This window comes from Rutilus rutilus (genome assembly GCF_951802725.1).
Source record: "Rutilus rutilus genome assembly, chromosome: 25".
Taxonomy (NCBI): domain Eukaryota; kingdom Metazoa; phylum Chordata; class Actinopteri; order Cypriniformes; family Leuciscidae; genus Rutilus; species Rutilus rutilus.
The window spans coordinates 19,823,479-19,835,434 of record NC_140229.1 but is presented as its reverse complement, the minus strand read 5'-3'; the positions used below and the strand labels follow the sequence as shown (position 1 = coordinate 19,835,434).

General features: G+C 37.2%; 1 protein-coding gene across 2 annotated transcripts in view; it reads right to left on the bottom strand.

Annotated features, from left to right (window-relative positions):
- Positions 1–3,727: 3,727 nt before the first annotated feature.
- The window catches only part of nt5c2l1 (5'-nucleotidase, cytosolic II, like 1), a 16,946-nt gene continuing 8,717 nt past the window's right edge, over positions 3,728–11,956 (bottom strand). The window contains exons 7-19 of one of the 2 annotated variants that reach the window (XM_084400666.1): positions 11,425–11,518; positions 11,055–11,108; positions 10,833–10,916; positions 10,663–10,704; positions 10,443–10,544; positions 9,251–9,317; positions 8,965–9,135; positions 8,817–8,868; positions 5,596–5,664; positions 5,179–5,239; positions 4,842–5,018; positions 4,536–4,622; positions 3,728–4,345 (exon numbers count right to left, since the gene is read on the bottom strand). In XM_084400666.1, coding sequence (XP_084256792.1) covers positions 4,262–4,345; positions 4,536–4,622; positions 4,842–5,018; positions 5,179–5,239; positions 5,596–5,664; positions 8,817–8,868; positions 8,965–9,135; positions 9,251–9,317; positions 10,443–10,544; positions 10,663–10,704; positions 10,833–10,916; positions 11,055–11,108; positions 11,425–11,518 — 1,144 coding nt within the window. In that variant the 3' untranslated portion in view covers positions 3,728–4,261. The remainder of the gene's footprint in view (positions 4,346–4,535; positions 4,623–4,841; positions 5,019–5,178; positions 5,240–5,595; positions 5,665–8,816; positions 8,869–8,964; positions 9,136–9,250; positions 9,318–10,442; positions 10,545–10,662; positions 10,705–10,832; positions 10,917–11,054; positions 11,109–11,424; positions 11,519–11,956) is intronic. The other variant, XM_084400667.1, reaches the window with a different exon arrangement.

The following is an 11,956-nucleotide window of genomic DNA, read 5'->3' as shown; positions in this document are numbered from 1 at the left end:
GGCTCGGTTATCGCGGCCATGCGTCAGGCTAAGTTTGGAGCCGAAGGGCCGAAATAAAGGTGCACGGTCGGACCCTCCCTTGTCCCAGGTTAGCAGGGGGAAGGGAATGTTTTCAGTGGAATGCAGGGAGGCAAGTCCAGTTGTGAGTATAGGGGTGGGGGATGGTCAGGAGAGGGGCCCAGGACTGCTAAACGTGTCTCTCGGCATTTCTGAGACAGTCCTTAACGTGACTGAGTGAATCAACCCTATAGGGGCGAGTCGCTACACACAAGGTGTCTGTACTTGCCCCGTATCCATACTAATATGCTGGTGTTGACTTGAAGTGCAGAATACTAAAGCTTAGGTTACTCCATTAACATAAACTCACAAGAAACTCGACACGTTAAGGCTGCAAACGTGCTATCAGCTCTTAAGTGATGAAAATGTTCCTCAAAGTTTTTGCACCGAAGTAGCACACTTTTAGGAATACGCCTGGGATTAAATGTTAACCCTGTTTGTCCATGGGGGTGGTGAACTGAGCGACGGGAGCACCTCAGATACTTCAGTAGCGAATGCGACTTGTCGGGGCACGTTTGCAAAGGTTGCTGGGAAATAGTGGAATGTGAGGAATGGGATATGATATGTGTCTGTGGTTCTCGGGACACATCATCACAGGGAGCTTTCGCTCCTCACAAGCAGGTCGCTCAGTAATCTCGTCTTCAGTGTGATGTCACAGCCGCTTGATTATGGAGAAAAAACGTGCATTTATGAGAGTGTTTGGCTAATACCAGTTACGCCTTGTTTCAACCCGATGTTTGTACTGTTAGACATGACATAACAAGTTAATTACTGCTGAATCGCACTCTAGTGTTTGTGCTTATCGAGTTTCATTTGAAGGTCACTCAAAAAGGGTCAAATACCACTTGAGTTAAACAATTGAGTGCGTTATTAACGGTTCATTAACTCGCCTCATCTCAGGCCTAAGGATATGAAACTGTCCATATCTGGTGTCTTATGGGAACTATGTTATTCGTGATGTAGTAACTTCATTTTACAGCAAACTTAAATGTGGTTAGATGGGTCTGTTTGATCCCACTACCTTTAAAGAGCACAGGAAAAGCAAGTACACTAGACTTCCTCCTCGACACATTGGGATTTATTTAGGGAAAACCCGTTTTATCCATCATTATTACTGATCAAAGCCTTCAGTGTCTTCTGTTGGAGACCTCATATTTGATCTAATTGTATTCATTAGGACCCTTTCCAGGAAAATGGTAGTGTCAGAAATACTTAAAAAGCAAGTAAAAGCAAGCCTCAGGTCATGCTAAATTTTATACCAGTTTCATTTTATATTGGTTTTGCAATATGTGCGACCCTATTGGCAGTTTCAATCCCTGATTTGTGTGGTTTTGCAATTTTTTTATACATTTTTTATGGTCTGCTTTACAATTTACAATTTTTGTTCCTGTAAGTTAAAGAAAAATATTTGTGTGATCATTTTCCTTGTAATAACTTGAATGGTTGAAGCTTGACAAATGCAGCCAACACTTGCTCTAACCCTTCTTAGTTAAACTTTACTTCATATCCAACAATTTGTTGAACTAAAATGTAAAAATCTAGTAATCTGTACAATTTACATACTATGTTTTTGTTACTCAGAAAACAGTTAAAGAGTTTTTAAGGCGGGGCAATTCTCAATAGAATTTTCACTATTTTACAGTGTAAAAACAAATTTGTTCAGATTAAACTGTGCAAACTCGTTGCCTTAATTCAATTTAGTAATTCTATCAAGTATAGGCCCTATATTAAAAGTGTTCCTTACTTATTTTGAGTTGTTAACTTAATTGTATCTGCGACCTGAGGAACAATGTAGCCTACTCCCAGAATGCATTGTGGCATGAATAAATTAAGCAGTTGCTTTGTTTTACGGTCTTTTTGGCTTTATTTGACAATTTAATTTGCCGTCTTGTGTCAGTATTAGCACAATAAAGACAGAAAATAAAGTTGTTTTGCAATGTTCAGAGTCTTATTAATTTAAAAATGAATGAATTGCATGCTGAATGTTGATGTGTGTGACTCAAGCAATGTTGATTGCAAGATATATTTCTACAACTATAGGGGGATCACCCTTACATTTTTGATGTTTCACAATATGGTGTTTGTTTTTTGTTAGCAATATAATTATAATAGATCATAATTCAACATGAAATAGTGATTTAATGAGAAGTTGGGTCATCTTTTAAAAAACCCTATTTATTAGGTTACTTCTCTTCCTTTGAAACCAAAAATATTATAGATATATAAATGAAGTTGCCAATGTTGACCATAATGGTGACAAAACCATTTAAGGTTAAGTTAAGGTTACAATTAAGTTAAATCAACCTCAATTTATGAAGTCAACCTATGTGATAATGTTCTCTCAAAATTTTCAAGGCAACTAGAGAAAGATGACTGCAGAAGTGGAGGAAATGAGCGAAATTTATATTAAGAATCGCCCTGGCTCAAACTCTTTTGCTTGATAAACTGGTCAAACCAATCAAGTAATCTTAATTTGGGTTTTCTGAGTTACGAAGGCATATATGAATAATTCATATTTCTAGATTTGTACAATTAAGTTCAACAAATTGTTAGACATTAAGTAGCCAAAGATAACTAAGAAGTTAGAACAACTGTTAGGTTTTACAATTGTTTGAATAGAATAGATGGGGTGATATTATTTCATGATAATGTTACTTCGTTGTAGGGACTGTTTGCTTAAATCATGCAACAGGGTTGAATGCTAAATTGTTTTTAGGGAAATAAAATCTGTTCAGTAAAAGATTGTACATGAATGAATTTAGTGTCAAAATAATGTTTGATGTATGACTTTAAGTGTAAGATTCAGGCATGAAGGTCGAGAGAAGGTTCAAGTTTTACAAACATCAAATCATCACGACAAAAACACGCGATCTGTGCCTCTATGCTTGAGACAAAAAGTCACATGACATTCATTGGCATGCATACACTAATGTACTTATGGATTAATTAAAATACTTCCAACAACACGCTTCTTCGCTTCTTTGAGTTTTATCGTAAGTAGGCTAGCCTATGCTTGATTTGTAGCCTACAGTAAATTATAACCTGTCTATATACCTTTACACGTGCTAATGATAATCTTTTTAAATATATTTTAATCAATATCTGTTGCAGGAAATTATGTTAATCTGGCGGTTTTATGGTCATTTGAAGAAGAAAAAGGTAGGCCTTGTTCGCCAGGTTATAGTTGCTCTCAGGTCGACGCAGCGGAAATCAAAACAAAATAGCGCGAAATCTTGATGTTTGAAGAGTAGCGGTGTGTGTGTGGTATAAAGAAGCTGTTAATACAAAGGCAGGGCATATGGTCTAATTTTCTAGTCATGCTCTAACAGAAGCTGGTTATGATAAACTGAAAGATATCCATTCAAGTCGCGCGCACAGACTAGTCTTTGCCGCCATCTTACGGACAACATACAGAGATTTTCACGAAGATGTCCGAATGTTAGTTAATTTACTCGTTATTGATTAAAAGTTTTTTATTTATTTATGTATTTATTTTGTTCTCCTGTTTTCATGAACACTTTCATGTTTCAGTACACTTCCTCAATCTCTATATGGCATATTAAAAATCACATTCAGCAATTAAAGGCTCTCACGCAGGGACAAAGTTGAACTCATTACAACTGGAAATTAACTTTCACATGTGGCTGAGGTAAATCAAATTAGAAATAAATATGACAATAGAATAAGCTCTTTAATTATGTCAATTCATTACTTATGAAAAACCTAAAAGCATGAACAAAAAATATAGCATATAAAATATATATGTATTAAATCAGTCATAGTCTAGATTAACTTATTATATACATCAATGTCTGCATTAGTAGGCTATATAAGGTATATGATATAATAAAAGTAAGTAAACATTTCACCAGTGAGACAAAAGGCTAGATAATTTATCAAAGCTCTTAATTACGAATAACATAATATAAAAGTTTTATAAAAATGGTTAAATAATGATTTTACACTTGCTTTACAAATAATAACAAAACAGCTGTTAACTTAAACCATATGACATGCAAACTTCCTTTTAATCACAAACTTATGCCAGAATCATACTTAAGCTAAACTGCAAATCAACCACACAAGCGCTGCTGTGTATCAATACACAGTTTTAAGGCAGGAATGGAAACTGAGAAAGTACAACAAACACATTAAATAAAAAGTTCAAATTTACAGCAATAATAATAATAAAAAACATCAGTCCTCATGTCTCTGTGGATGAAGCGGGGTTATTTCGGGCACAATTATCATCTTGTCCGCAGTTGCCATCGTCGCACTCACACTGCCGCTGTGTGCAAAAGATGTAAATCACTTAGCAAAGAAAAAGCATAATTTTAGAACAAAAACATGGGAAAACAATATTGTTACATCTAAAACATTGATGCAAATTACGATGTTTGAGAGTAATACATTTTAGGAATATAACAAAACATTTATAATTATTATATGAAAAGTGAAAGTGAGAGTGCCATTCAAACCTTGATGTGTGTGCTTCTGAGCATGAGCTCTGGCAGCTCTGTGATCTGCTCTTTGGTCTGAGACTCCACAGCGGCCTCGTGTGGCAACTGTTATGAGTGACACAACATTCATTCAACACACACTAGGATTTTTGACAAAAATATCAGCACCTTCTTTTTTAGAGCAATTTAGTAGTCTTGAAATAGTACTATAAATAGTTTATTTAAAAATATATATTTATTTACTATAATTATTACAATTATATTATCATTTTATAACATCTTTATTAAATATTATTTATAATTATTAACTATTGGAGAGCGTACCAGGACGTGGGGGGCTCTGAAGAGGTAGCTGAAGGGGTAGTTTAAGAGGTTGAGGCAGGTGGTAGAGTATATATCCGCATAGCGCAGTAACTGACTGGCGAAGAGGGTTTTTGTGGAACCACAGCGTAAAAGACTGCCCATTTTCCCATAGCACAGATCCATGCCGTATGTCACCATCTGCAATGCATATCAAAAAACTGGTATGTTACAGTAAGGATATACAATTTTAAGAAACATAAAATTCGGAATATTTTTTGAATGAAGATAATCCACAAAACAGGTTAGATGTAGGTAAATGATGTGTGGCAAACATGCTGAGATGATCCTGAGAACTCACCTTTATCCTGCTCTGAATCGCACTAATATCCGGGCTCTCTTGACTTCCACTGTCCAAATGCCTGATGGGATAAAATGAGAGGTCAGCTGAAAAGTTCAATGTCATTCAGTGTTAACCCTCTGGTGTTCTTTGGTCACTTTTGACCGAGAAAAAAAATTTTTTTTTATGTTTTACTAAATCGGAATGGTCCAATGTTGGGGAAATGTAAAGTTTCGCATTACCTTTTTAAAATGCAACTTGCATTACTTAGTTACTTTTTACGGAGAGTAATGCGTTACGTTACTTATGTGTTCCATTCCCTCTTCTGGGCTCAGCTTGCTTGTTTGTTTTTTAATAACAAAGAAAAAACAAATGAGCCTCAGGCTGAAGGAAATGTAAATTCACGCCTGTACAGTAGAGGGCGCAGCTCAAACAAACCTTTCAGCTGTGCTGCCATTCTGGATTGCAGAAGAATAGGATTCAGGAGAAGAAAGTTCATCACTCTTACTAACAACAACAACAACAAAAGAAACACAAATGTGATGTTTGACTAAAGTTATTTTTGTCTATGACTATGGTTGAATTGGATCATCGAAGGTCAGCAGCAAAGACACAGTGCGCACACAACGCTGCTGCACTCGCGATTTCTCTCAACATGGGGACAGTAGAGGTGTCAGTCAATATATGGGTGAAAAAAAACTTATTTGAAAAAGTAAATCAGATATTTTGTTATAAATTTACAAGTAATGTTTTATAGTTACTTAAAAAAGTAATCTGATTACATAACTCGCATTACTTGTAATGTGTTACCCCCAACACTGGAAGGGTATGACACTTTGTGACTATTGTGGCACTTGCCATGTGAACACACAAGGCTTGTTCGATCAAAGTACTGTGAGAGGGATTAGAGAGCAGACGGCTCCTTATGCTTTTGCATTGTGCTTGCGGTATTTTGATGTCATGCACCGATGGGTCTGTGCAGCTCCGCTTCAAGTCGAACAAGCCTACACACACACACACACAAATCACGGACATGATTTAAAAAAGGTTAAATGGTCCTAAAAAAGTAGGGCACTTGTACTCCTCACAGTCAAAAAAGATCACTTTATATGATGAACAGATTGAATTTAGGCTTTTACATATGACCATTGATCAGCGAACATAAACAGAAGCTCAACCAAACATGCTTCACACGCAAGAACAAACCTCATTGGTTCTCGCAGAAGCTCAAACGTGCTGCGTAACACGAGAATGAACCTCATTGGTTCTTGCTGAAGCTCAAACTTGATGCGTAACACGAGAATGAACCTCATTGGTTCTCGCAGAAGCTCAAACGTGCTGCGTAACACGAGAATGAACCTCATTGGTTCTTGCTGAAGCTCAAACTTGATGCGTAACACGAGAATGAACCTCATTGGTTCTTACTGAAGCTCAAACGTGATGCGTAACACGAGAATGAACCTCATTGGTTCTTACTGAAGCTCAAACGTGATGCGTAACACGAGAATGAACCTCATTGGTTCTCGCAGAAGCTCAAACTTGATGCGTAACACGAGAATGAACCTCATTGGTTCTTGCTGAAGCTCAAACTTGATGCGTAACACGAGAATGAACCTCATTGGTTCTTACTGAAGCTCAAACGTGATGCGTAACACGAGAATGAACCTCATTGGTTCTCGCAGAAGCTCAAACTTGATGCGTAACACGAGAATGAACCTCATTGGTTCTTGCTGAAGCTCAAACTTGATGCGTAACACGAGAATGAATCTCATTGGTTCTCGCAGAAGCTCAAACGTGCTGCGTAACATGAGAATGAACCTCATTGGTTCTTGCTGAAGCTCAAACATGATGCGTAACATGAGAATGAACCTCATTGGTTCTTGCAGAAGCTCAAACGTGCTGCGTAACACGAGAATGAACCTCATTGGTTCTCGCAGAAGCTCAAACTTGATGCGTAACACGAGAATGAACCTCATTGGTTCTCGCAGAAGCTCAAACGTGCTGCGTAACATGAGAATGAACCTCATTGGTTCTTGCTGAAGCTCAAACATGATGCGTAACATGAGAATGAACCTCATTGGTTCTTGCTGAAGCTCAAACATGATGCGTAACACGAGAATGAACCTCATTGGTTCTCGCAGAAGCTCAAACGTGATGCGTAACACGAGAATGAACCTCATTGGTTCTCGCAGAAGCTCAAACGTGCTGCGTAACACGAGAATGAACCTCATTGGTTCTCGCAGAAGCTCAAACGTGATGCATAACACGAGAATGAACCTCATTGGTTCTCGCAGAAGCTCAAACGTGATGCGTAACACGAGAATGAACCTCTTTGGTTCTTGCTGAAGCTCAAACTTGATGCGTAACACGAGAATGAACCTCATTGGTTCTTGCTGAAGCTCAAACTTGATGCGTAACACGAGAATGAACCTCATTGGTTCTTGCAGAAGCTCAAACGTGATGCGTAACACGAGAATGAACCTCATTGGTTCTTGCTTAAGCTCAAACTTGATGCGTAACACGAGAATGAACCTCATTGGTTCTTGCTTAAGCTCAAACGTGATGCGTAACACGAGAATGGACCTCATTGGTTCTTGCAGAAGCTCAAACATGATGCGTAACACGAGAATGAACCTCATTGGTTCTTGCAGAAGCTCAAACGTGATGCGTAACACGAGAATGGACCTCATTGGTTCTTGCAGAAGCTCAAACATGATGCGTAACACGAGAATGAACCTCATTGGTTCTTGCAGAAGCTCAAACATGATGCGTAACACGAGAATGAACCTCATTGGTTCTTGCAGAAGCTCAAACGTGCTGCGTAACACGAGAATGAGACTGGTTCTTGCACGTCAAGGGAACACACTTCCGTTTACCACAACTGATGTGTGTGGATGAATGTTTAAATGTGAATTAAAGGTCGAGTCTCTTCAGAAAATTTGAACTGCTCAATTCATATGGATACGATATCTTTATGAACTTTTTGAAGCGTCAAAGAGTAAGTTGCATAGCTTTCTATGGAGGGACAGAAAGCTCCCAGATTTCATTAAGAATTTCTTCATTTGTGTTCTGAAGATGAAATAAAGTCTTACAGGTTTGGAACGAAGGGTGAGTAAATGATGAGTTTTCATTTTTGGGTGAACTTTTTGGGTACATAAAAATTATTGAAAAATAAATAAATAAATGGGTATGGATTAATGAATTGTATTGTAAAAAATTGTGGAAATAAATGGAGCATAATTGTTGCATAAATATTACTTGGTGCCATTCCCTCAAAATACAAAATATTAAATAAATAAAATTACTGAACAAAAATGTATTACATTGATTTTACTGGGGGGGGAAACACTGTAACATTTGAGGTGTTCGGCCCAATTTTGACCCCTAAATGAGTAGAATCAGATTAATGTTTGTTTGTGAGCATTTCAGCTTTTGCATTTGTAAAAAGTACCCCAAAAAGGTCAAAAAAGAGACTTGATTTATACAATAAAAGCCTAAATAAAATATAATTAATGATTAACCTAATTAATTTGAACTAACAACACTAGATTGTATGTGAAGTCTGTGCACAGAAAAGCACGTATATGGAGTCCTGTACTGCCATCTATCCATCATGCCTAGTATTGCACTGATTCTGGCAGAGAAAGACTCACACTTACTGATATAACTCTGCAAGGAAGATGTCAAGATGTCTTAACTCCTCAAACATACCTATAAAAAGACACAAGAGACAGTATTTTTAGCCTAGCAGTCAACTTTGCAAATCCATTCTTTATCAAATGACGAAAATGAAAGGGTGTTATTTACTGGTTTTGTCTGTCCACACATGCAGCTCCTTCACGAGCTCAGGAACCACCAGGAAAGTCTTCCAGCCCTGACGTTTCTTTGACTTGAGAATATCCCCAAAGATGTGATCCCCCACATAGAGGATGTCTTTGCCCTTAACATCCAGCAAATCACAGACAATATCAGAAGATCCTAAGAAAGGGGTTGAAGAATAACTGACATAAGCAAAAGTAGTGTCTTCATGCAAGCCTAGCAAACAGATCATGAAGATGATGAGAACAACATGTGAAAACTCCTCTGCCATTACCTCCAGAATACACTGTCCCGTGCTGGAGGTCTCCAGTGTATGTGCCAACACGCAGCTTACCAGTGACCTACATCAGGGAATGATCAGAAGTTCAATCCAAGCTCAAGCAAGATGGTTCCTGATATTTCATTGAACATGAAGTGCCTTAATGTTTATAAAAATATACAGTGTACAATGTTATTTATTTATTCACTGCCATTCAAATGTTTGGGGTCTGTAAGATTTTAACGTTTTTAAAGAAGTCTCTTATGCTCACCATTTATTTGATTTAAAATACAGTAAAAACAGCAATATTGTGAAATATTATTTCAATTTAAAATAACTGTTCGCGTTTTGAAAATATTATAAAATGTAATTTATTCCTGTGATGCAAAGCTGAATTTTCAGCATCATTACTCCAGTCTGCAGTGTCACATGATCTTTCAGAAATCATTTGCTGCTCAAGAAAAATGTTCTTATTTTTATAGATGTTGATATTTTTTGTGGAAACTGATACTGTGAAGTTTTTTATGATTATAATATAAATATTATTATTATTACACACAATGTTAATGACAAACATGCACAACTATATTGGAACATGTACTATACAGTGAGAATCATCTTGTCTGGGACACAATTTTGTTAAATCGGCATATATAAAAGTAAATATTAGGTTACACTTTATTTTAAGGTGTCCTTGTTACAATGTAATAATACATTTAAGTGCTGGGCATAATATTAATTAACATGTTAGAGTTTGGTTTAGGGTTAGTGGCATGTAATTATGCATAATCTATAGTTATTACTATAGTAACTACATGTAACTTTTAAAAAGGGCACTGTAAAATAGTGTTACCACATATTATGTCACTGAGAACAAGACTTTTCAATTCACTAAAAAGAGAAATGTGGGGAAATGTATAGTAATGTAAATGTAAAGTCATTTCTATATCCAACGTCTAATGTCTGTATTTGTTTACAATTCGTTTTTTTCTGGTTTTGTGGTAAAATAGGAGCTAGACGTGTTCCTGACAGTCTTAAGATTCACCCATAGTCTCATTGTTATTAAATCATTGGGTATATAACAGCTAACTTTTACATCAAAAACCCCTTATTTTTGCCTGAATGAATGGTTCATTTAAAAGAGAGTACAGCTTTTGATTTCTATATGAATAGTAGCAGTGCACCCCACCAGACACCAGGAACCCACCGTGTCGACCTGTCTCAATACTGTCCCTCCTGCGAAGAACATGGGCTTCCTAGTGTCCACCACCACCAGGTCAAAGTAGGAGCGCCAGGGTTTCTTGGGGCTCTAGACAACATGAAACATTTCAGAATTTGTATATCTGTATGTGTGCAAACAATATTTCAGAGCAAATGATACTAAGTAGTATTTTTTGTGTCAGTCAGAGAGCACTCGTGCTGCTCACCTTAGAGCCAGCCGGGGTATCCAGTAAGTACTTCATAATACCCTAATTTGAGAAAAGATGTAATACAGCATGATTAAAATCCAATTATGAATATTAATGATAGCGTGCAATGATATGCGGCCTGTCCGTGGCAGTGTAAATAATTTCTAGGGGGCTGGCGCTCTCCTTACCTCGGTGTAATTGAAGTCGCTGTTGGTGGCCAGGAACACTTTGGCGACCTCTTTAATGCGGCTCAGTAACACAGGAAGACGAGGCTAAACAGAATCATATGTATATAAATCTTTAGGCACATGCAAATCTAAAATATAATCTATAATCATGATGATTAGCATACAAAATGTTTCTCTCAGGCAATTTGAGAAAAAAAAAAAATATATATAATTATTACTTACATCTTTAATCACGTACTTGTCCAGGTTCTTCAGAGTTCGTTCCTTCAGAATGCCCTGAAAGACAAATATAATAATGACTGTAATGTGTGTATGCCTGAATATTCAGCATTAATCATCAATTGCAGAGGACAACTCTGTATATACATATGAATGGATTCTGATTGGCTGTCAATGTCTTTATCGTTCATCAATTGAGAAAAATCGTTCTGAAAGTGATTCCAACGATAGCGTTCCTCTGTGTGATTATTGTTATAGTTGTGGACTTCCCTATTCTCATAGAATTAGAATGATAATTAAAACTTTATAGTTATCGTCCTCTGCGTGATCGGCCCTTTATAATCTACACAAAAATGTTAGTGGTCAAGTTTACCGTGTCGTGAAGGTGATCCATGGCGTCCCTCACGTCCTGAAACATGCTTCTGTGTGACATGAACAAGTCACCGTGTTTGAACCCTTTCAGGCAACTAAGTGGGAGAGGAATAGTAAGACAGATTTTAGAAATTGTCTGAGCATATTTTAAAGTGCCCCTATTATGCTATTTTAAAGGTTCCTAATTTAGTTTTGGAGGTTTCCTACAATAGGTTTACATGCATCCGAGGTAAAAAAACACTTTCACTTTGTCATAATATACATTGCAGCATAACCTATTTTCTTACAGTGTCTGAAAAGAATTCTATCTTTCTAAACCCCTCCTTCCTGATAGCCTCTGCTCTGATTGGTCAGATGACCCAGTCTGTTGTGATTGGTCTACTCTTCTCTGATTGGTCAGACGGTCCAGTCTGTTGTGATTGGTCTACTCTTCTCTGATTGGTCAGACGGTCCAGTCTGTTGTGATTGATCTACTCTGCTCTGATTGGTCAGACGGTCCAGTCTGTTGTGATTGATCTACTCTGCTCTGATTG